The 27,168-nt window shown below is 38.5% G+C and overlaps 1 protein-coding gene across 2 annotated transcripts in view; it reads right to left on the bottom strand.

Moving 5' to 3' along the window:
* Cntn5 (contactin 5) overlaps nt 1–27,168 on the bottom strand; it is a 1,138,775-nt gene that overhangs the window by 309,668 nt on the left and 801,939 nt on the right. For both annotated transcript variants that reach the window (XM_041657731.1, XM_041657730.1), the window contains one exon: nt 10,683–10,886. In XM_041657731.1, the coding sequence (XP_041513665.1) occupies nt 10,683–10,886 (204 nt within the window). The remainder of the gene's footprint in view (nt 1–10,682; nt 10,887–27,168) is intronic.

The raw sequence follows: 27,168 nt of genomic DNA on the forward strand, positions 1-27,168 counted from the left end.
TGTGTGCATATTTTATTCCTTTGTTTGGTTTTTCTGTTAAATTTAGTTTTGATTGGGGGAGGTTACAAGGGCAGAGATTAGATGTGAGGGAAGAGGAAGATGAGTGGGTCAGAAAGCAGGATGTGAAATCCACAAAGAATTAATAAAAGTTAATTTAAAAGAAATTCCAGAGTCTCCTTTAAAGAGTTATAAAATTCATTTACAGGTCTGCAGGATTCATCATGTCTGAACTACTACCTACTTTGTCTTAGGTTTGAGACTTAGCCTATCCAACTCTCAATTTATCCCTCTGAACAAGGGGTTAATATTTATTTTCTGTTGTTAATGAACAACAAACTAAGTCATCGGGTGAAAATAGGCAGAGACAACACGTTTATTTTTCAGGACAAGTGTTTTGTCAACAAGGAAATTACGCACAGAATTGGCTAATTACATAATTCATGAATCACCTCCATTAATTCCCAGCTGGGGACAGAAGAGCAATGGAGACATGAAATCAGTATGTCTGGAGATGCGGCACGCTGAGAAAAGGCTCTCAGGCAGCCAGAATAGCATCTGGGCATTGTCAGAGCTTCTCTGTGTGGTTCACATCATTTCCCAAAGTGATTTAGGACTTGAAATGTAAATGTAATACAAGTGTCCCTAAGAGGGGAAGAAGGTTATAGAAGATGAGAAGATGAATTTTTGTTTGGTAATGAACAGGCAGTTGTGGTAAAGTCTCTCTGACTTCCAAAGTCTTACAGAGAAGACAAACACTCTCCTTGCCTCCTCTGCTCCTCCTCCACTCCTACTCCCTTCTTCCTCTCGCCATTCTTTTTCTAATTTTTTTCTTCTGTTTGTGAATATGAAATGTCCTTCACTAAACCCAGGGGACATATTCCTCCCCTGATCTTTACTAAGAACCTTTATTATAAAGAGCAGCAAGGGAGCTGGGAACGTTCCAAAGAGAACTTTCCTGTCTGGATACTCACGCCTCAGCCAGGAGAGCCTAATGATACTGAAGTTCTACCAGTCTCGGCAGGAATATATGAACTCACTAGTCTTTTATTAATATTTTATTTATTTTGTTACTGTGTCTCTCAAAACTATATCATCCTGATATGAAGTAAACTAAATGAAAATATCAGGAAGTCACTGGAGAGTTTGTGAATGGAATAGCGTTTGTTCATGCAGATATTCCTGGCAATTAGTCATTCAGCAAGTCAATTTTTCTTGAGCAGTCTTAAAAGTAATTTAAACGTCTGTCTATGGAGATAAGAATTTTTATCATCAAAATCAATATGTATCATCTTATTAACTCTCAGCATGTCCCAGAAACTTTGATGAATTACTTATTAAGTGCTTACAAGTAAGATAAATTTACCAAATATATATGTAGCTTAGGCTTTTCCTCTGGTTTTCTATAGAAAACCAATCAAAGACATACAAGAAATAAATTTCTATTCAATGTGAATCTTTTATAATGGTTACAATAATACTGAATATATACATAAAATTTTCAAAGATAGTCTCTCTCTCTCTCTCTCTCTCTCTCTCTCTCTCTCTCTCTCTCTCTCTCTCTCTCCTATAAGCTGGCCTAGAACTTACAATATAATCCTTGCTGTCCCTGTACTCACGGCAGCCATTCTGCCTCAGCTTCTTGAGTGCTGAGATTCCACGTGTGAGTGGAAACACCAGGTTTTAGAACTTCCTTAGCCTGAACACAGATTGCAAAGGACTCATGTTACCCCTGGTGAATTTGCCAGGTATGTTTTCTCACTTGCTTTTCCTCATTCAGATTTCTTGAGAGATAGTACCTCCCATGTCCCTTGCACCCTTTCTTCCTATTTAATGCCCTCCTATCTGGAACTCAGTGTTCTCTCAAAATTAGTCCAAAACCTCTTAACCAGAAGGGTCAGCATTTTCTCAGATTCCTGTATCCTTGGACTTGCAGCAGGTTACATTTAAAGCAGAAAATATTTCCTGACTTGTCGGGCAACTGTTCTTCTAAACAGTTGCATATGTACCTTTCACAGTCTCTTCTAATTCTCCTTTTATGTCAATCTTTCTACTTCTCATCCGACTGTGTGTGTTGCTTAGAATCTCCTAATGTCTTCATCACACATGTACAAGGTTCTGCTAGCTGTGTGAGGTCCATGTTTGTATAATCATTCCCACCTTCCCCTTCTTTCTACTACATATATCACCATTTCACCCCATACCCTGAACAGTGGGCTCCATATTATCCCTACCCAAACTCATTCTCAAAAACTTTGCCACACTAAGTAAAGCATGCAAGAGCAACCACAGACAGGATATAGGAAAGCAGCTATCTACTCCTTTTGACCAACCGAATAAGAAAGTGTATTCACAAGAACGGCATTGCACCTGAGGTCTGAAATTGTGTGTGGTGGTCCCTATGGATTAGACAGCACAGAAGGCCATTTTCTTTCTGAGACACCAGCTAAGATGATCAGCTAGTTACTCCTCACCCTCTCTGAGATAGCAGGTTTTCACCCCAGCCTCTGATTCCGGAGTTTTATTGATAAATAGAAAGATAGAGGTTTAGTTAATACTACATTTGGCAGAAGCCACAGGAAGTGGATACAACAGTGCATAAAAGTCTCCATGGGCTGAGAAGTGGCCCAATGATTGTGGAGCAGTAATTACTTGCTGAAAAAGCAGTAGATTCAGGTGCAGTGGTTGTGTCCACAGAAAAACAACAACATATCCTGGAACCCCATAGCTAGAGTAACCTGTGAGAAGTGGCCTTAGAAAGTGTGAAGGTCTTAAAGAGGAGGAGGACTCTATTTGGATGAGGAATGAGGAGCCTAGTCTTATACGTAATAGATTTGGGAAAGAAATATATAGCTTTTCTGTACTTCTCAGAGACTCAAACTAATTACCACAACTCAATAATCTGCTCTATCCCTTAAAATATATGTGATATTTTTTATTAATATAACCGCATTGTTTTAGTTAATATTTACTCAAATGTTTTATCTCTTTATATTAATATTTTTAAGATTAAAAAAGTGAAGAATGTGCGTGTGTGTGTACTTATGTGTGTGACTGTGTGCATTTGTGTGAGTGTTTGTGTATGGGTATATGCACCTAATGGTTGATGCCTAAGGAGGCCAGAAGAGGAACTGAGATTTTGTATTGAGTTACAAGTGGTGAGGCTCCCATGCGAGTGCAGACAACTCAATGTGGTCACTTTGAAGAAGAGTACCTGTTCCTAATCAATAACCTATTACTCTAGCCCCACTCGGCGGTTTTGCATAACACAGTCTTTTATGTAGTAAGTATGTAGATTAGAAATACATCTTGAAACAAGACTTGCTAATTGGAGTAGGAACTCATGGGAGAAACGACAATGTGCAATATTGGCATGGAGGACAAACACACTACACCCTGGAGGAGAGTAGCCAGTGCTGGGAATGGGAGGAGGTAGATGTATTTCAGGGTGAGTGACAGATGGTAGAATGAGAACTAGACAGACAGAAATGTTATAATGAGTATATAAGACTTTTCTACGCTATGTAAGGACAAACATTTGAGTCATTACTGTCAAATTTGCTATTGAAAATCTGATCACTGCAAGTTTTTAATATTTTGATTTGCTTGTGTGTGTTCAGTTTAGTGATGAGTGAGATAGTCTTCATCAGGGTTGAGTGATAAGGCAGAGAGAGGTAGTGTGTGCGGCAGTGAAGTCACAATCCTCTGATTCTATACAAGGACAGCTGCTACGTTCTTCTGTTTTAGCTTTCCTCAGTGCCTAATATAATATTTGACCTAATAGGTTCTCTGTCTACACTTATGAGTACCAGAAAAGCCCTGGGCATGAGGTCTGCTCTGACAATTGATTCAGAGACTTACACCAGGACAATATACAGAGCATGAGAAACATTGTTGCACTTGGCATTAAATGAAATGTCTCCATAAAATCCCCTCAGGGCTCAGGGAAGGCTGTTGGACGAGGAGGCAGAAAGACTGTAAGAACCAGAAGTCTTGGAGGACACCAGAAAACAGTGTCTTCAACATACACCAAGACAGAAACAGATATGAACTCAGAAAGACTGTGGCAGCATACACAAGGCTTGCATAGGTCAAGTCAAATGCGTTTCCACCTTTAACAAGAAGCTATTTGCGATTGTTACTCGTGGGTCAAGGGAAAAATCGCTTTTCTCCAATGGAGTGTCACTGGGGATATCTGAGTTTTAAATTAAGTGCCTTTCTATGGATAAATGTACAAGATCTCAGAATGATAAGATTGATCAACACTCATTATTTTCTATACTGCCTATGCCTTATGTGAACAGGCTCATGTTATCTTGGGCAGGCTTTTTGTACTCTAACAAACGTCACCATAAATAGGACATCACAGCTTTGCTACGTTTCCTGAGTTTGCAGCTTCAGGGCAATCCAGAAGGGCAAAGGTGTCCACTGCCCGTAGTCGCTTTAAAGAAATGGAGAGGGAAACAAAGCGATGCGTTCCCCAGGACCACCATTCTGGGAAGTCATTAGCACTCTTTGCGACAATGCTGTGGCGTTCATTCTTTATGGTTCTGGTTATATGGGACCAGTTCTGGCTTTTCTGTGGAAGTACTGATCTCTATAATGCAATATGACTTTTCTCTATTTCTTTCTGCACCACCACCCTTCCCTTACTCCTGCCCACTGGGAATTATTTCAGATACAAGACCAACAATTAAATATCATTTCAAAGCTTGCTTTAGAAGAAATTTAAGCAATCCTGATGCATTTTCTGACAAACAGATTAAGTAAATTTTTACTTGCGCTTGAAAGAAATACTTTTACTTATGCATCCTTTAATATTTTTAGAAAACTTTTTTTCAGGGAAGTGTAAAATTTCAATATTCTTAAAATGACTTTTATAGCTAACTCTATGGTCACAGTAGATTAAATATAATTTTCATATTCAATCCCCCACAGAGGTGTTTGCCAAGCTTGCAAAAATAGAAAATATACACATTACCTCTGCATCAAAATGTTTAAATGTCTGCCTTTCCTCTGCACTGAGAGAACAGAGCACAATGGGAATTTCAGCTGACAGTAGCGTTAGCAATGGATTCATCCATGATCTTCTACTCTTTTTTCAGTGGATGTATTTGGTGTTTGACAACCATGAGGGCAACCATTCAGGACCATATCCTTTTTGTGAAAATGTGTTTCAGTTATCAAATGGTAAAGAACCATCAAATAGTGACAGTCTTTGAATTAAAATAATTTCTTATAATAATTTGCATCCAGTTTTGTATATTTTTTTGCTATTAATCTTGCAATCACCTGATATCTTCTGTTAGTTTTAATCACAGTTATTAACTTAAAACTTTATTTAAAACCCACTGTGTTTTAGGTGCTTAAAAGTTGGTATAGACTCCACCATTTATTCACTGGTAAAACTGGTGGTCCAGTGAGTCACCACTCAGTGAGGAGTTTGGATGGTGAAGCTCTGTTCTGAGTGAAGGTCAAGATCTCACACAGAAAATACATAAGTATCAGAAGAGGAGGTTGCTTAGTACGGGCTCATCATTCATGTGGGAGCATTTAGTTCCTCTTACACAAACCCTTTGTGTGTAGATAAAGGGAAGGGATTCTGGAATTCTTCTGCAAAACTATTCAATAAATGCATCGTCAACCCCCTTCTTTAGTTCCATTTAAAAAATACATATATATATATATATGTGTGTGTGTGTGTGTGTGTGTGTGTGTGTGGTAATTATATACATATATATGTATGTAGTAATTATACATATATATAATATATGTGTGTATGTAGCAATTATACATGTATATATATATGTGTATGTATGTGTATAGGTGTGTAGTAGCTATACATGTATGTATGTGTGTATAGTTATTATACATTCAGCTTGGAGTAACAGCTTGAGTCATTTGGAGTGTTGCATCACTGAAGAATCTGAGTATATTAAGGCAGAAGGATAGATAAATAAAAGAATCTGGAATTTCATTTTGCTAAATTTTATCATAATTGTTTGTTATTTTAAAAAGATTTATCTTAATAGTGTATGCATGGTTGTTATGACTGCATGTCTATCTGTACACCACATGCTTGCACACCACAGAGTCCAGAAGAGGGCATCAGATCCCATGGAACTGGAGTTACTGCCATGTGGGTGCTGGGAACTGAATCCTGGTCCTCTACAACAGCAACAGAGTTCATTTTTCGTTTCCTTTTTTAAAAATTTGTACTCTTTTTTTTAAAAAAAATATTTTAAATTATTTTAATTTTGTTGATTTGGGAATTTCACATCATGAAATTTCAATTACAAATATAGTTTTAATTACAAAACAAACAAAACAACAAAAATAAACAAGTTAACAAACAAAACCAAGCCCCTCCCGAAAAAAAAAAAACATTTTGCTCCTTTGTCTTTGCCTCTCCATCACCTCTTCAGTCATCTTAGCGGCTCTGGAAGCTGTGGTGTGTCATGCAGTATATTCTTTTGTTCAAACAGCTCTCTTGTTCATTGTGTAATGTGTTGTTAGTCAGGTTCAAGGCATCTGGCCTCAGGCATACCATCAACAGTGGACCCCACAGAAACTCCCAGGACATCACATCGTTGCCCAAGTCATGTAGACCATGGCCATGGCTCCACAGGACCAGTTTCTTCATGTATTCCAGCAGGTCATGGATGGGACAGATGCTGGGGTGTGCCAGCTCAAAGTCCTGGCTTTGTGCCCGAGTGTCTGCTGAGTTGGTCAGTTCCAGCTACTGGACCACTCCCTAAGGTGAAGAGTAGGGACAGCTCTCCTCTGCCAGGATCATCAGGGTCCATTATCCCAGGGCTGGCTAGGGATTGGGTCAGCACTCTGGTGAAGGGGGGGTGACTCTTCCCATGTCAGTGAGGGGCAGGGCCAGTTCAGTGAGGCCTTTCTATTTCAATTCATGGTTAAACAGTTGGATCACATGGTCCCCTGTGGTAACATGAGCAATAGACATCAACACAGACACCAGCTGCATCAGCATCATGGGCCTAAACAGAGCTATCAGCAGCAGCTTGGGTCCAGATGTCACCATGGCCCCAGTGACAGTGTATGTATCACAATAGCATGGGACCAGCAGTGCTGAAGTCCCCAGACTCCAACAAGGTCCCAAGTGGCCTTAGAGACCCTGAGCAGTCGAATGGCCTCTGAGGTCAACAGGAACCACAGGCCTCAACACAGACCCTGACTGTGGACCCAGACCTGGCCCTCAGCAGCAGCCCAGTCTGGACAACGCCAAGGCCACAAGGTCGGCAAGACTCTAGCATCCACACCTCCCTCTGATACCAACATGGTCATAGGTGACAAACAGGAAGCTGGACAGCCTTGTGGCCTTTGGCAGGAACATGAGCCATGGACATCAACATAGACCCTAGCTGTGGTAGTATCACCAACTCAGACATGGTCCTCAGCAGCCTCTCAGACCCAGATGTCATTATGGCCCCTGTTGCCTGTGCAAGCCTTTAGGATTGGTGTCACCCTAGCTTCAAGGAGTCCCTCAGACAGGTGGTAGCCCAATCCTCATGCAGCTGCCCAGCTTTTAATGGTATCAGGAGCCTTGGCTATCAGCATAGACCCTGGCTGCAGTAGGGCCACAGACCCAGACATGGCTCCTAACTGCAGCCTGTCCCTGCATACTACAGTGGCCCCAGGTAACAGTGCAGACCATGCGGATCTATAGCGGGTGGCAGCATGACTCTTGGGCACCAATAGGGCCTCCAGTACCAGCTCATATCCTGACCATCTGCCCAGACTTCAGTGGTTACAGGAGTCACTGACAACCACACAGGCCCTGGCTGCACTAGGACACCAATGTGGCCCTAGTTGAGGGCTCAAACCCTGGGCACACATCGGATCCTGGATGGAAACAGGCACCTGGGATATCAAAACAAATGCTGGCTGTGGTAAGGCCACAGCCCCAGACATGGCCCTTAACTGCAGTTCAAGCCAGATGGCCGTCATGGCCCTGGGTGGTAGCCAAGCCACTCAGATCTGGATGGCCCCTGTGGAGGCAAGGCCCTCAGACACCAATGTGGCCACATGTGGCAGCCCAAATCCTTTGCATCCTCATGGTTTTTGTGGCAACAGGAGCCATAAGCATTAATGCTGACCATAGCTGAAGGCAGGGCCATGGACCCAGACATGAAGTTGGCAGCAGCCCAGGACTGAAAATCACCTTGGCCCCAGATGAGAAGCAGGAATCCCATATCAGTCGCTTCTTTGCCACCTTCACCTCCATGGATCTCCCTCTCTCCACAGAACATGAACCACTCTGCCTCTCTCTTCCATACCCCTCCATACACTTGCCAACCATAAAGGCACCCAACTACCTGGGGCCACAAGCGAGGACTTTAGCTTCTTCCCATCAGCCCAGGGAAAACTACCCTGGTCAGCATATGTGAACTCATCTCTGTCACTAAAGATATATTTTTATGTTATGTTAGTGAGAGTACCTGCTTGTTTATACGTGTTCTATTTGTGTATCTACTATCCCTCCAGGACCAAAGGGAACAGTGAATTGACAGGAAATAGAGTTATAGGCAGACATGAGCCTCCTGATGTTATTTCTGGGCACAGAACCTGTGTCCTCTGCTACAGAGAGCATAAAGTACTCTCCAGCCCTGATACACCGATACACTCTTATTGCTGCTGCTGACTTCAGCATCTCTCTCTCTCTCTCTCTCTCTCTCTCTCTCTCTCTCTCTGTGTGTGTGTGTGTGTGTGTGTGTGTGTGTGCATGCGTGTGTGTGTTACTCCCTTAGGCATCTGTTGGGCATGTGGTTTTTCAGCTCCTTCTGTGGTCTCTTTCATTTTATTCCACATTATAGTCTTTTACTTCATATTTAATTTTTTACCTTGCACCCTTCCTTCTTAGTCCAGATATGTGTCCGTGGTGCAATAGCAGCATGACAGTTGTGGGGATAACATAATATTCTCTAGTTGGATTTGAACTCATGACTGGGACTATAAACCAGAATCTTGTGGTTGAGAAGGCTGTATTCTATGGAGAAAGACTTGCTACTGTTTTTTTTTTAATTTAAATTGACATGGTTATCCCTTTGCATATGTCTTATGGTAGAGCACAACTCCAACAATGTATTTGGAAAGTATTTTAGTGTCCTACTGTTATGAAGAGATGCCATGAGTATATAACCATGGCAATTATTATGATAGAAAGCATTAAATGGGGGCTTGCTTATAATTTCCGAGGTTTTGTCCTCTGAAATCCTCATTACAGCAGAGAGCATGGCAGCATAGATAGTACTGGAGCAGTGGTTGAGAGCTACATTTGGGTTTACAGGCCCAGAGAGAGGATAAGGGACTAGACCTGGCCTTGGATTTTGAAACCTCAAAGCCCACCCTCAGTGACATATTTCCTCCAAGGCCAACACCTTCTAAATTTTGTAATCCTTCTAAATGATTTCACTCCCTGATGATCAAGCATTCAAATATATGATCCTATGGGGATCATAATCATTCAAATCATCAAAAGAGTATATATTTTTTAAGAAAGAATTTTAAAAGTTGGGTGTGGTTGTACATACTGACAGCACTTAAGGGGACGGGAGGAAGAGGACAACAGTTTACAGCTAGCCTCTGCTAAGCAAGACTGTCTCATGGGGAAAGAGCATACAGAAGAACTATGAAAGTGTTGAAGTGTAGTTTTTTAATACTTCAAAATCAATCAGAATTCTCATTCTTACGTTCACTTCTTAATAATGTCTTAATGGGTAATTTTTGTTGCACAGCAGAGCAATCTGCATGCCATATATCACCTATAATAGAGCACTTGGCTGTGCTAATGCAATGCCTAACTGTAAATGTCTATAAATACAAATGAGGTGTTTAAGTGTGAAGATCCTGTGGATAGATGGCGATTCCTATAATTATAGCATCATTACACCTGCCTGCACTGCACTGAAGAGTTGAAGTTACAACTGTTCCTATTATTGGAAAAGTAATAACAATTATAATTGTACAATAAAATATTAAAAGCTTAAGACTGAATTTGAAGACAGATGAACTACAAATGCAATGAAAACTGAAGCCATAAAATTCATACAGTTCATACACATATGTTCCAGACAGACACTAAGGAGTAAGAAAAGAACTGTGGAGCTCATGAGCCTCTTCTTTCCAGATGCTCACATTCTAATTTTTGAGTACTATTCTAAGTATTTATAATCTATGAATCCTCTCTCTCTCTCTCTCTCTCTCTCTCTCTCTGTGTGTGTGTGTGTGTGTGTGTGTGTGTGTGTGTGTGTGTTTGTGTGTCTTCCTCAATTACTCTCTACCTACTTTCTGAGGCAATCTTCTTTGCACCTGACTGATTCAGCTTGGTTGGCTAGCATGCTCCAGAGATCCTCTTGTCTCTCCTCCATGCTGGCCTTATAGGCATGCTATGTCTGACTGTATACACAGGTACTTGGGATTTGAACCCAGGTCCTGAAGAGTGCAAACATTTTATGCACTGAGCCATCTTCCCATCACTCATCTCAAAATTTCTATTTTGAGGCATGCATAAACCCAGATTAAAGGGAAGAAATTATAAATAAGGTAGTTCTGTTTTAGTTTATTTGCACTTAGGTCAATTTCTGAGAAAATTAGGAATAGTCCATCTTTGGATATACATATGAAATGCTGATCATTTAAATCCATGCCAGGTAACTCACCATCATTCCGCAGAGTGAGCGGTGTCGGAGGACTGAGCACTCGCGCATTCGTCACGGCATTTTTCACCAGACAGATATAGCTGCCAACATCTGATGGTTGCACTTTCGATATATAAAGGTTGCCTGTCTCTTGAGATATGAACCTCCGACTGTCCTCCGCCACAAAGGAGGGGAACTCGTTAAAGACCCAGCTGTAGATGATCTCTGAAAACACACAGAATTCAGTTGTTGAATAATACAGATCACTAACAGACAAAGCTCAAACTACAAAGAATAGACATTCTTTGGATCCAATCCACACACACTTGATCCTCAAATAATCTAATATATTATATTAAAAAAGTGATTCTGGTTTATACCTGCGGAAAGTCACACAACCCTCAGAGATGTTGTGAATTTACCCATTTTCCCTTTAATTGTGAAGTTCATTAAACAAATGCTTAATAGTCAGCATTGTGGTAACACAGAAGGTGAAAATTTAAGAGATAATTCATTGTTCTTCTACCCCAACTTCATGGGTTGATGTAGCAAATAGGCTACTGAAACCTACGAAGGAGTTTAAAGAGACGGCAGAATAGAACACAATGGAAAATATGGGAGATGTGTACTTAATCCTGCTGATGCAAACAGACTTCGCTATTTAGGAGGCAGCTGGAATTTTGTTTATTACCGGTTTGTCCATCACATATTGGTTGTGAATTACCTTAGACCAGACAACATACCAATGAGAAAAGGAAATGTCACAATTTCATTGACCTATCCATCTGAATGTGAGAAAGCAAGATTAAAAGGAAGACGAAGTTAAGGTTAATGAATGGAAGAAAAATGGCAGTGGAGAAAAGAAAAGAACTAAAGCACCCTCACTGAGCTGGAGAGTGGTCAGGCTAAAGGAGAGCCTGGGAATCAGACAGTATCTCCAACTCCAGAATGAATGGGAAAACGGGGCAAATTAGTGATAAGGAGCAGGACTAAAATGACAATGACAGGACATTGGTTTAGTAGTCACAGAAGACATTGCTTTTGAGTGACAGTGGCAATGATGATTTTGAGGAGCCACAGACTCTTGATAATGCAGAGAACATGGCAGAAGAGTGCAGGGACACACTCAGCAGGCAATAACACTTATTCTTGCAGTGACCCAAGTAAGTTCCTAGAGCACACATTGAGTGGCTCATAACTGCCTGGAACTCAGGCTCCAGGGTATCTGACACTTCTCTGGCCTCATCTGGACACCTACATTCACAAGCATGTGCACACACACACACACACACACACACCACATATAACTAAACATACATTAAAAATAAAAATATTATAGAAGAACTAAGAAAAAGATCAATAATAATAAGCAAGAAAAGACAAATATTAAGGATTTAGCTTTAAGTAACTGAGCAGTGTAGGAGAGAACATACATTTCTGTCTCTAGATGGGACAATGATAAAATCAATGTTCTTTGGAGATGTGGACACAGTTAAACTGGGGCCTTAACCATGACCCCTCAAGCTCATATAATGTCAGCTACACAATGTGGACTCAAAAAGGAAGCTTTTCAAATTTGAGACAGGGCCATTGAAATCTCAGCTGGCTTCAAACTCACCTATGTTATAACTGGAGGAAAAGATCCTACAACCTTTGTTTTGCATTACTTGTTTAACAAGGCAAGCTAATTAAGGTTTTAAAATAACCAACAAGTTATTATAATCTACCTTTGGAATTAAGAGGATTCACTTTATATTGTCTTTTGCTGTTTTCCTCTTCAATCACCCTCTGTTCTTTCTTTATCCTATCATGGATTGTTAAAAGTCAGTTCCCATCTCCTCTTCTACCTAGTTCAAAATGGGGAACCTGACCTTGAGTCAACATTTCCAGATGCTCAAGCAAATTTAAAAATACTGGGGGAGACATAGTCCCAACCGACATCACTATTCCTTAAATGAAAGCCCCAACATTGTAATTTAATTATATCTAATCAAGTTATTGGCCAAAGGGACCCTACAGAACACCCCCAATAACCCATGCTGTCACTAAGGGTATTAGTTGCTCTCCATAAACTGATGGTAAATCCTACTGCAGAAGATAATGCCTTCAGAAGCCACTGAACACAGAGAAGACAAACTGGTGCCTACCCAGAGCCTTTACTCCCACTTGCTAGTGTTCATGTACTGAAAGTATTCTGTAAATTACAGAGGAGAAAAGTAAATGCACACGAACCCAGCTACAAAATCCATGATGTAAAATGATGATCTACCTCCATGATATGCTAGCGCAATAGTCTCACAAAGTTGTTGGAATAACCAACCATTATCTATTAGGAATGAAGTTAATGCCATATTTTGGAACTCATGCCTGACACCATTCTGGTGGCCAAGAACCTGAGACTAGATAGAACAAGATCTAGTGGGAAAAAAAATGAGTAGTATTGTTGTGCTTAATAAATGTTGGACTAAAGGGAGTCCTCGTGCATTCTGCTGTACTTATAGATCATTAGATGTCTAAGCAGAAGCTCCCTCCTGCAGTAGACGGAAACGAATACTGGGGTCCACAGCTAGAAAATACACAGAGAGTGAGAGATCTTGGAACACTCAGCCCTAAACAAGCTGTCTCCATCAATTGCCTCCCCTCGGGGCTCAGGGAACTCTGTAGAAGGGGAAGCAGAAATACTGTAAAAGCCAGAGGGGATGGAGAACACATAAGGCCTTATGGACAGAGCAGGGATGACACATACATGTACACACAGAGACTGTGGCAACATGCACAGGACCTACATAGGTATTACCCAGAGGCAGTCCCAGTTCTTAAAGGAAAAATAAAATGGGCACAAGCCTCCATCCCTAATGCAGAACCCAATTGACAATGATTGCAAAGGAATACTTAGTTTGCTGTACAAAGCAGACATAAGGGAAGGCTCCACTTCCAGCAGCAAATGATCAATACAAGGCAAACTCAGCAACTTACTGGTATCTTTGAAGGGTTTTTAAACCTTACAGATCTTTTGCTTATACATTATAGTTTTATTTATTTATCTTTAATCAGATTTTTGTGAGTGATAATGTGTGTTAATCTTGTCCTATTCTGGTTTCTTTGTTTTTATTTTATGCAATTATTATTATTTCCATTAATAATTACTTAGATTCTTTTTTTGAAATATTTATTTATTTATTTATTATGTATACAATATTCTGTCTGTATGCCTGAAGGCCAGAAGAGGGTGCCAGACCTCTTTACAGATGGTTGTGAGCCACCATGTGGTTGCTGGGAATTGAACTCAGGAACTTTGGAAGAGCAGGCAATGCTCTTAACCACTGAGCCATCTCTCCAGCCCCTTACTTAGATTCTTGATTGTGTTTTAATAAGACAGAGAAAGAAAGGATATGGATTTGAATAGGTGACAAAGTGGGGTGATTCTGGGAGCCACTCCATAATCAGAATATATTGAATGAAAAAACTCTATTTTCAAGTAAAAAAAAAATCATTAGAAATAGTCAAGTGGACTTACAATGATTAAGCCCATGCATAAAGTATAAGTTATATGCACACCATTCTAATGAAACACTAACTGCAAGGACTTCCCCATCTGAGGATGCGGCCCCTCTACCTAATAACCCAGTACAAATTTAATTTGTTATTCACACATAATTCACAGAAGTTTAGTCTTTCAACCGTATGTATTCCATAGAACTTTACTGAAGTTTCTCAAATTTTTGCTTACTATTTGAAATTTAAAGGTGCAGAGAGTAATGAGCAATTAAAAGCAGTCACTAAAAGAATCACTATTTCTTACAATGATCGAAACTTTTTGAGTCAATGGTTTGCAAAGTATTTTGAGTCGAGAACACTGGTACATAAAATTGACACTTTTAACATCTCAAAATTAAATGGGAATTTAGGGGCTCAAAAATGATGATTTATTACTGCAGTTTTCTTTTTCACAGAGCTAAGCAGTTGACAGTGACAAAGGGGACAGAAGGAAGAGCACTGCAGGATAGCCCAGCTGACACCCTGAAACTGGGCTAGACTTCCGGCCTGTGCCCAAAATAGAAACACTAAGTGGAAGTCAAACATCTTTTAAGATCCCTGTTTACTTTCTCCACTAAGGCTTTTTATTATCTATTAACATTTACTTAAAGTCTCTTCAAATTTTACTTTCACAATAAAGAAGAATACAGCTAATTTAAGGAGATGTTATAGTCTGGGACATAAAACAATTTAGGGATACCAGAAACACCTTATGGCTTTAGCCTTTACTTTATGTGCTACTGTGTTGTGTACTCTGTGCCTAACTCTTTAAAAAGAAAAATATGTATTGATTTATTAAATAATAACATTTCAGTATCATGTTTTATTTCAGAATATATTGAGACTAACTGGTTAGCCATGACTTTCCCATTTCCAAAGATGTCTTTTCGGATAATAATGAATTTCCTTATAGACCCAGGCTTTTGGTTTCCTTTTGGAGACTTTTTGTCTGTTTATGTTGAATTCAAAAGTTGTTCTAGTTCATTAGGAGTTTAACACATTCAGATCATTGCTTGATGGATGTGCTTTATCTCAACTCCTTCTTTCTACTAACCCAAATATTCATCCTTAATGCTGACACACTCAGGTTTCTAGGCTTTAAAATAGATTTCCATGATATGAAGATACACAGACACACACAGATACACACAGACACACATACACACCACACACATACCACAACATTCTCTCTCTCTCTCTCTCTCTCTCTCTTTCTCTCTCTCTCTCACACACACACACACACACACATACACAAGATCTAGGAGGAATAGCTCAGCATGATAAAGGTATTTATACAAAAGTCCTCAAGTTAATATTGTACTGAAAATCCAAAGAGTCTCTCTTCCTAAAGTCTTAAAGAAGAGAAGATTTCAAGAACTGCTGCTCCTAAGAGATTCCACTGTCCCAGAACTCTATTCAGAGCTCCAAGCCATTCAATTTGTGAGAAATAACATTTTGTTTATATATGGATAGTATTATCTTTTATTCAGAAACCTCTCAAATTTCACTCAAACACTATTAGAACAAATTAATTCATCTTTGCAATGTACCAATTGCAAATTATTTGAAATACAATCTAAGAAGTTCAGAAGTGAAATACCTACAATAAGTATATACTATTTAGTAAAGTATCCATGCTTTGACAGTTATGACATTGATGAAAGAGAATGATCGAGATGCTAAGAAATGACAATGCATTCCACATTTATGGATTGGAAGTATGCACATTGATAAGACATCAACATCGTCCAAAGTGATTTAAAGTCAGTACAAAGTAACAATGGTACACATCAAAGATCTAAAGCAGCATTCACAAAGTTTATATGACCATAAATAGCAGAAGCATTCTTGAATGACCTGTTGTAACTTGATTTAAAATGCAAGACAAATGCATACTTATAAAACGATCTTGACATCAGCACATATACCGATGAATGGGACAGAGCAGAGTCTAGACATAAATGAACACATTTATAGTCCATTTATAGCAAAAGTTCTAGGACAGGCACTGAGAAAGAACAACCTTTTCAGTAAATGATGCTGGGAATGCTATGTATTCATACACGGGACACTGAAAATAGACCCTGCCTGTCACCTGTCATAGAAACGAGTCTTGAGTTAACTGAAGCCTTAGCCGAATCACTGAAGCACCAGTGATAAGCCTTGGAAGCTGCTGTGGACCTTTTGTTTGTCTGTTCTGAGATTATTCTGCAAAGGTCAGGAAATAAAAGCAAAGGTTAGACACAGACTTGAAAGTTTCTATTCAGAGAAGCATGCAATAAAGAGAACTAATGCACGGTTTATAAAGAAAATATGTGCAACCTATACATCTGATAAAGAATTTATACATCAAAATTTTAAAAGAAAGAACTCATGAACAAGCCAGACAAACAGCAAAGGCAACTGTAGATCTGAACAGGTGTTTATCAAAAGAAGACATCCAAACATCCAAGCATTACAAACAAAAACGTTCAGCCTAATCATCAGCAAAGAACAATAGACCCGGAGAGATGGCTCAGCAGTTAAGAGCACTTGCACATGTGTAGGACTGAGGTTAGATTCTCAGCACCCACACCGTAGTTCACAACCATCTTTACTCCTGTTCCAACAGAGATGACCCCTCTTCTGGCCTGCTGTGGGGACTTCATGCGCATGGAACTGCTGAGGCTTTGGAGAAAGGAACACGAACACTTACATGCTGCTGCTGGAATTGTGAACTCCAGGCACCAAGTAAAACTCACTGGCAACATCTCACAGTAGGGAAAACTAGATGATGTTCAAAGAAAGGGAATGATATGAAGAGATACCTGCACATTCAAGGAGTGTGATACGCTGCAGCAGAGAGATGGAAGCTAACTAAGTTCCCATCAGGTGATATGTGGACAGAAATAGACAGCGTGAATAAATGCTGGAATACCATTCAGCCACTGTCATCTGTGATAACATGTGCAGAACTGGAGGTCTTGATGGTAAGGGAAGTAAAAATAGGCACAGAAGGTCAAGTACAACTCATGTACTCATGTGTGGGATCCAAACAGGAGAAGTAGAGGCTGGGAACAGAGTGGTAGTTACAGGAGACTGGGAGAAGGTTGAGCTAGAATTGCGGCATGATGAGTGAAAAGTGATTCATTTGCACGATGCTGTACAAAGAGAAATAAGAATTTCTCATGTGCTACTTAGCACACCGAGTATAAATGGTATTTTAATGTAGTACTAACAAAATCTAGAAAATTGGGACTGGAAAAAAGCTCACTGGTCAAGAGCACTGGCTGCACCTCCTGGAAAATTTGATTCTCAGCATCCTCATGACAGCTCATATTATTTACATCTCCAGTCCTAGGAGATCCAATACCTGCTCTGTCCTCTCCAGACACTAGGAAAAGAAGTAGTGCAGATATATATATATATATATATATATATATATATATGCAGAAAAATAACCCAAACACCTATTTTTTAAATTAGAAAAGTTAACTTATTCTATGAAGAAGTTATGAGTTGTCCTTTACCTAACTTAACATATTGTATGTCCAAGTGTTGAAGCTTCATGGTACACACACACAGACACATGGACACACACATTTTAAGTAGTTAAAACAAACTTACTTTAAGAAGTTTATGTGTATCTTTAACAACTCTGAGTCCTGGACATATATTCCCATTTAATCTAACTCAGGAGGATTTTTTTTTTATTCTTTTGTGGGTTCCTGATTCTTAATAAGTTCATCATCTAATGTGATAATATCAACTCCATGAAAGAAAACAATCCTGGAGTTATCTTTTAAAACTTTTGCCACTACTTTAGCCCATTTTCATATCTTCCCTTAATTAAATCATCACAAGGAGATATTGTTATCATGAGCAACGGAACTCATAGTGTTAGATCGGCATTGAAAATTTCATTTCTTAAATGTGGTGGTTGGGAAAATGCAGGTAGGCCCTGCCTTTCTTGTAACTGAGGGTTCGGGTTTATAGTTTCACACATTGCAAACCTTCAACGCTGTTCTGCAATTTATTCAGTGCCAAAGTTGATATTCTTCTCTTTGCTCCCTTGACAAAGAAAATCATTACTTAAATGACAGATTTCCACATCCATGGGGTATGAAAACCGGCATTTCCATATGGGTGAGGATGCTCATAGCTCAAAGCAGTATTGCATTGATGGAAAAAAAAAAAAAACGAGCTATCAGAACAGGGAATAAAACCATGTACTGAACTCCCCAGTCCTTGAAAACAATCTCAGAGAGCAATCATATGTGATTCATTTTAGAATTTTCTAATATAGCTGCAATTTGAGAAATAGCCCTTATTCTTTCTCATGACTTGTATGCATAGAGAAACTATGGGTTAAGAATTTAGAAAGAACATCATGCAAACAGCATCAGTGTAGTTAACTGGCTCAATTAATAATAGCACTCTCCTCCAAGAATGCAGCTTCTCTATCCCTGTCATACACTAAAGGGGAGACTCGAAAGCCAGCAACTTTGTTATTTTTATGCTTCCTTCAACTTTATTCTGTATATGAAGTTTCAGGTAATTGTAAGCATTAACAAAAGGCTCTGACTTTGCCTTCTTCTGCCTACTCCCATAGTGTAAGATTTAACAATATTTGTCAAATAACTAGAATTTGGTTTATTGAAAAGTATAACTTTCAATTCTAATGGTTAAATTTTGTATTTTCAATTTGACATACTTTTGAATTTTACATTAATTTTTACTGATACAACTGAAGTACATACTAGAAGTAGTTTAATATTTCTAATTATAACATTTATTTTAATTCCATTGCCCAATATGACAACCACTCATAATGATTTAATTAAGTAAAGATACTTGAATATGATAATATATGACAATAGTAAGTTAGTGGCAAAAATATTAGTTAAAAATTTTCTAAGATAGTTTTATTCATGGAGTTGATACAATCACACTGAATTCTTAACTTATTAATATCACAAAAGAAACTTCAGAGACTCTCCAGTACTCCTTGCAATAGAACATAAGGAACAACAGAAATTAATAAGAAACACCTTTTAAAATATTATATTAAACTATGTATATGCATGTAAATCTTACGTGCATAATAGATGTGTGAATGTGTGCATCGCATAAGGAGTCAAGGAGGGGGTCCTCTGGAACTGGAGTTGAAGGCAGTTGTGAGTTGTGTAATGTGGAAACTGGGAACAGAACTGGAGTCCTTTGTGAGAGTACTCAGTGCTCTTAATCATTGAGCCAGCTCTTGACCCCAAAAAGCAGTATTTATGATACTGATGAGTATCATTGCTATAACAGAAAATGTCACCTTTAGTCGTGTCAAGTACTTTTGGAAAAATAAAATCCATATTTATTTTCAACACTGTATTTTCACAAAGTCAATGCCTGTTCTATAGTTGAACAGTAAATACTTATCAAATATGTGAATAGTTGTGACTAGCTATATTTATACAGGTATGTAGAACTTGTTAAATTTTTAGCACAAATGTGGATTGGCTTCCATATTTTAATTTGCATTGAAAGTTTATTAGTATAGTCATGGACTTGATTTGTTCTACTGAATCAGTTACATGGATCCTTAGATATTGGAGGGACATTACAATTGGAGGTATTTCAGGTTATTAACAATCTTACATGTACTCTTCTTCAGTGTCTCTGCATGGACATAGTTAATTGGCATTTTCTGAGAATTTGGTTTGGTAGCTTGAACTGCTAAATGGGGTATATATAAAGACCATTTTGGTGGCTAGATTTATGGTGGGTTTGTAATAAAGACCATCATGGGACAAGCATAATGATAGGAGTGGGTAGCTCGCTGTCAACAGAGTTCTTGCTTTTCATGAATAAAGAATTAAGTACCAGAATTCATGTGGCATGGTTTGTAATCCCACATGCTGGGGAGGAACAGACAAGTGGAGCTCCCTGGTCAAGCAGACAGGTCTACTTGATGAGTACAGGCCAGGACAGTGGGTGATTATGTCTCAAAATAAGAAGGTTCCTGAGGAAGTACATCAGAATGTCTCATCTGGCAATCAGATATAGGCTCATGTACAGAGGCACATGCACTCATATATACAAGTTTTACAAAATAGCAGCAAATCATTACACACAAAGCACTGCTTAGGTATTATGGGATATAATAAGGGATCGGGAAAGGTTTGTAAGAGAGTTTAATATGAGTTGCATATTACACATTTTTTTCACTTAATTCCTTTTCCCTAACTTTACTACATACATATGTGAAGACATCATGGTGAGGAAGTTCTTTGGCTTTAGTGTCATAAAGATCAGAATTTCAGAGCCCTCTTACTGTCTTCTAATTGTGAGATTTTTGAGCAGGATATATAGCTTTATTAAAGCTTAGTCTACTTATCTCTAACCTGAACTGAGGGTTCAGGTCCATGTAGGGAAGATGAGATAATGCACTAAAGGTTAATCCTTAAGAAATGGGCCCAATAGTTTTCATTATTACTTTAATCCTCTTCAACATTGAAAAGAGTGGGTAAGCCAGGTGATAATATCACAGTGTTGAAGGACAAAGTCGAATTTGCCTCAATCATCAAAAAGTTACCCTTTATCATTAGGCCATATTGTGTCAACTATTGTACTCTGGTTTTTGAGTTTTACTTTCAGTTTTCATAAAAAAAATAATAAGAGATGGTGATGTTGTTTGATATGTTAATGCCCAGGAGAATTGAACCAATTAGGTGTGTGTCCAACCTGAAGGAACTGTTTTACAAAGGCAGCATTGGCTCACAAGAAATGTCCTAATACATCGAAACAATGGATATCCATCTTGTACTTTGTACAATGGGATTTAATCTCTGAAAGTGTCAAAAGTTTCTTTCCAATAAATACAGTCAGCAGCAAATAGCCTAAGAGGAACAAAAACAAGACAGGTGTCCTATTCATCACTAATCCTAAGAGAATCAAGATATTTTAAAATATGTTGTAAGGTATGCAGGAGAGAAATTCCATCTGCTTTAAACATAAAATTACCCCAATACAAAGCAGACTTCATTGTGACATTGCATTTAGTTACCTTGACTGAGTAAAACAAAGAACTAATTCTCTTTAAGGTTGTAAGACATGCATTTTTATTATGCTTATTACCTAAAGTCAAAAAGAAGTAGAATTATACTTTAAAATTATAATATGTCACCAAGACAAAATAAAATTTTATGTGCACGTAATTAAAAACAATGTTAGCCAAATAGAAGATAAGAAAGGGACATTTATAACAAAAACAGTTGCAAGTTGGCATTATTCATGATCCACAAGTTACAAAGCTCTGAGCTGGTGAATTCTAGCTAGGCTCAGGGTTTCATGTGACTATACAAGTTAAGTGACATTAGTTATTCTGATTTTCTCTGCAGACACTTCACACCATAGAGGCTACTTGTATCCCAGAAGCCTTATGTCTAGATGTAAAGGTCACTGGTTACTCTTTTAAAAACATGACCCAGATTTCTTGCTTTGCTAAGGGGTTTTGAAACTATTTATGGTAAACTCTAAATGATGCCAGGTCTGGGTCCAGCATTTATTCCAAAGTGTACAATAGTTAGAAGCACAGGTTCAGTTTAGGCTTTGAACTTCACATTAAAAAGCAACCACTCAACATTTCCCACAAGGCACTGGTAAACCTTATATATTCCAATCCTGTATCAATATCTTAAAATCTGTTTTCTAGAATATTATCAGGACTTATGACTGGATATGCTTATAAAACTGTGAAAATTTTAGTTTAAGGTGTATATATGTGGAGAACTATGCAAAACTGTGAAGTGCATCCACTGGGCAGCACCAAAATGATGAAAAAGTTTATTCTCTCATAGATCAGAGCACTAGAGGGCATATTGGTAACAGCATCAGACTCTCAGACATAGAGTTAAAAAAAAATGGTTCCTTTGAATGTGAGTTATTGAAGGCATGTTCCCAGGGGATGGAAGCTAGTACCAAAACAGCACAGCAAAGCATGGATGTGCTGTCTGATACAGACTGACTTACAACTGATCCCCTTTGTACCCTCAGATACATACTTCAACGCAGAACTGGAAAGTGAGACTGGAAACAACAGAGGCCAAGCATCGTATTCTTTGCCTAGTTTCACCTGTGCATTGTTTCCCTGTTGATGTTGTGCTGCTATGAAGACAGAGACACAACATATAAGCCAGGTTTTCCAGATAATGAGGGACAGCAGCAGTATGCCTGGAATGTTGATGTCGGCAGGGATAAGAGAGTTCTGCAAATAGGTAATCAGCAAAATCCCATAAAGCGAAAGAACAACATAAGATTCTTGTGTGCACATGAGTCTATGAGATGACTTATAGACTTGGGTAAAATTCAAAAACAGGAAAATAGGGTTCCATAAATATAAAGTCCAATAAAGTTTTCCCATTTTCTTGTGTGCAGTTAGTAAAATGTTACCATCATTTAAAAGTTGTTTCTCATTATATACATTTACAGTGACTATTAACATTTTTGTGTATATTGAGAACAAAAGTAAGTTCACCAAGCAAATGATCTAAATACTCAGCAATTTTATTGACAATGAAATTTTAAAATATTTACTTTTAATTTTTTATACTAAGCAAATTTTATTGTATACACTTGAATAATTACTATAATGTAACTATTAACAGAAAGAAATATAAGCTTTGAGATACATCTCTCTTCTGAGTAGAGAAAAGAAAAAAATTCACTAAGAACTATGATTTGCCTAAATTTTAAATTCCATATATGAAACTCTGGGGGAGTTTACATTTACTCTACAGGTGCAGTAGGCAATTACAATAAAAATGAACTGATATTCTAACAAGATTGTCCCTCAACTTTGTACTCTCGATGTCATTTTTTGGACATTGGTGTTCTCACAGCTTAGCTAGCAGCCATTAATACTTCATGCAACTCTTTAACGCTTTTATCACAAGTAATTTGTTTGTCCTGGCACCACACTGGAGTAGTAGGTGCTGTCTCTTCATCAAGGAAATATGAAATAGTTTATTTTCTCTTCAAGAGTTTGTCCCCATGGCTCACCTGCTCCAGAAAAAAATCTAACCATAAACTCATATTAATCTCTGCCGATGTGTGATCACTATAATACATCTTCAAATTACCATTCACTCAAATTCACATAGCATGACGATTTGGCCTAGTCACTGAAGATAAATTCCTTGAAGAAATATAAAAATGATGAAGTTATAGAAATAAAAGGAACAGTACAAGACATGTTCAAAATTTTTGAATGTTCTGAAGGCAACTTCTCTGTTAAAAATATAAGTTGTTTTGAATTTTTAAAATTTTGTTTATGTCACAGTCCCCATACAGTTAAATTTGTCAAATTATTATCCACCTTTATTAGTGAACTAGACAATATGGCAATGTGTATTGTTAAACAACATAGGGTTCTTTAGCAATTAAGAAGCTCATTGAAAAGAAAATGTGGGAGTTGGGGAAGATCTGGGAGAAGATGATGGAGGAAAACTTGTAAAAAAAATTTGATTTTCAATTTGAAAAAGTAAATGAATAAGTGCAATGTAACTTGAAAATATAGATATATCTAAAATAACCAAGTGGCTCCTGGATCGAATGCAGTAACCATGTTCTGTCAAATGCATATGTCATTTCATATGTGTAATACAGAAACAACAGGTCTGAGTAGTGTCAACCATGATGCTGAATCAACTCTTACTTATTTCTCACTTACTTTTATTGCTTGATCAGAAATTTGGTTGAATTTCTTTATTTTTTTTTTTACTAGAATTAACGAATTGTGTTGGGGGGGCGTGATCACAAGCATGTATGTTTTCTGCATATGCACACAGGTGATGTGGGATTATCCTCTGTATGCTGTAAACATGATGGGTTAATAAAGAAAGCTGACTTGAGCCTATGGCAGAGTGGAGAAGAAGTAGGCAGGGAAGACAGAACTGAATGCTGGGAGGAAGAAGAGTGAAGTCAGAGAGAAGCCATGGAGCCGCCACTGGAGACAGACGTGCTGAAACTTTGCTGGTAGACCACAACCTCATTGTGATGCACAGATCAATGGAGATAGGTTAAATTATAATGTAAGAGTTAACCAATAAGAAGCTAGAGCTAATGGGCCAAGCAGTGATTTAAACAATACAGTTTCTGTGTGATTATTTCAGGGCTAAGCTGCCAGGAACTAAATAGCAGCCTCCTTCTACACACAGGTACTAGAGTTACAGGTAGCTCTGAGTTACCATTGCAACTGGGTGCTAGGAAATGAACTTGGGTCTTCTGCCAGAGTAGCAAGTATTATCAATCATCTCCTCAGCCCTGACTTCAGTTTTGTAAACTGGCTTTCCCTCAGTGAGCTTCCACACACTTTAATCTTTAACATTTTTCTGTCCCCAGGGTGTTTACTCTTCAAATCAAAACATGGCAAGACTCCTTACTTGTAATTGACTGTTGAGATGTTGAGATGAGCTCTGTGTGCTCTCAGCCATGTGCGCTCCACAGTTATTTAACTTTTCAGCCATTATTCCTCTTCTATTTTCTCATTAATTCTAGTGATTTTCACAGTGATTTCTTTGTACAATCACAAGATTCCTAAGAACTATAAGTGACAAAAAATACATAATTTCTTGGGCCACAGGAGAGACTATTACAGTTTTTAAAGTAGGAAAACATTGCCTTTAGTGATTGCTTAGAATTTTAAGCCCAGACAGCAGTTAGAGACAGTACATAGATTTACTGAAAAACTACTCCATTAGAAGCAGACCTTTAAAGAAAAAATGGAGCAATTCTGATTTATAGAGATTGCTTCAAAGAACAGTGGCCACATGAATTGCTAAGATACAGTTTAAGGAAGAAGAGGATGTATTCAGTAAGAGAAAAGGTGGAGCAGGAGGACAGAGGGTTTTTTTTTTCATTTTTTTAATATAAGAATGTTTTCTTATAGGGAAAAAAAAAAGCTTAAAGCACTGAAGATAGTCGCTCAATGGTTACCATTGTGTTTCAAAAGGTGAGTTTGAGTCCTCAGCTTTCTGGTCATGATCTAAGCCACATGGGGCTTCAACTCGGTGATCACATAAGAAATAAAGGGAGAAAACAAAACATGGTTTTATACCAATGCCACCACATGTTTAAATCTTGGTGCTATCAGCTGGCATTAGTGTGATCTTCAGCTAACTGTCTGCCTTGCCCAGGTTCTTCATCTATAAAATTAGCACAGTGACCATTGCTAGGGAAATTTAAGAATATGCTAACCATGAACTCAGAAATGCATCAAGTACATCTTCGAACTTAAAAGAAAAAGAAGAGGCCACACCTACTAGAAGAGCAGGCAGACCTCCAACCCATGGACCTTTCTCACTCCCTAGATTACCTCCATGAAGACATCCCCTACACCCAGAACCACTGACCAAACCTCCCAGGAGATTGGCTTAGCTCCAGCAAGCACCTCACACATCCACCCATCTCTCCCCACCACACAACCCCCTCTGGAAACCACAGGCCCGGCCTCCCCGAACAGGTGGGTCATTCACCCTACTCACAGATCTTCTGCCCCTTCTGTTAGCCATATCCCAGGCCCAAACTTGAAAGGACAATCCCTTCAGGACAAGAGTCCATAATGGAGACTATAACACTGACCTCTAACCCAGTTGGAGACTTTCAGCTGGATCATAAGCCAAGCAGCCTGCCAGAACTGTCCCCAACTTGAACGGAGACACCTTGCTCTGTGACAGACTACACTACCCACCAAAAGTTCAGCCTCTAACTTGAGTTGAGACTATCTTTTCAACCACAGGCCACACAAGCCAAAAGACCTGAGAGGAAGCAGAAACCAAGGAACAAAATAGCCATCCAGAAAAGACAAACCTAAAAATCATCACTTAGAGTAACAATCACCACAGACCAGATGCATAGACACCAGTGTAAAAACACAATCAACAGCAGCCAGGTCAACGTATCACCAACAAAGCCCAGATATCCTACTACAGCAAAACCCTGAATACTGTGACATGATCGAAGCCCACGAAAGAGCACTTTAAATCAACTTTATGAAGACAATAGAGGTCCTTAAAGAATAAGTGAATACATCCCTCAAAGAAAGTGAAGGAAAAATAAAAATAGTTGGAGAAAATGAGTATATCCACTAAAAGAGGCCAAGAAACAGTAGACAAAAATAAGCAAAAGGATTCAATACCAGAAAATGGAAATAAAAACAATAAAGAAAGCACAAGTTGACAGAATTCTGGAAATGGAAAGTCTAGTAAAGTGAAAAGGAATGAGAGACGCAATATCACCAACAGAATACAAGAGACAGAAGAAAGAATCTCAGGTGTTGAAGAAACTATAGGGGAAATAGATATATCAGTCAAGAATCTTGGGAGAGGGTTGATGGGGAGGGGAGGGGCAGGAAGGGGAGCAGAGAAAAATGTAGAACTTAATAAAAATCAATAAAAAATAAAATAAAATACAAAAATATGCACTCCAGGTCTAAAAAAAAGATACAATAAGCATACAGAATACCAAATTGATTGACTGGAAAAGAAATTCCCCTCACCACATAATAATCAAAACACAAAATACACAGAACAACACAAAATATTAAAAGCTGCATGGGGAAAAGGACAAGTAACATATAAAGGCAGCCCTATTAGAAACACATCTAAATTCTCAATGGGGACTTCTAAAAGTCAGAAGGGCATGGACAGATGTCCTGCAGACTATGAGGAACCACAAATGCCAGCTCAGGCTACTATAGCCAGCAAAATTTTCAATCACCATAGAAGGAGAAAACAAGATATTCCATGATAAAGCCAAATTTAAACATTATCTACTTACAAATCCAGCCATATTGAATATAAAATATACTAGAAAGAAAACTCCAGCCCAAGGAGGTTAACTAAACACATAAAACACAGGAAATAAATAATCTTACATTATCAAAACACAAAAGAAGAAAAGAATGCACACGGACATGTGCACGCACACACATTCACACACT

Source organism: Microtus oregoni, unplaced genomic scaffold, assembly GCF_018167655.1.
Source record: "Microtus oregoni isolate MIOR12 unplaced genomic scaffold, Mior012 000008F_ref0000371, whole genome shotgun sequence".
Classification (NCBI taxonomy): Eukaryota; Metazoa; Chordata; class Mammalia; order Rodentia; family Cricetidae; genus Microtus; species Microtus oregoni.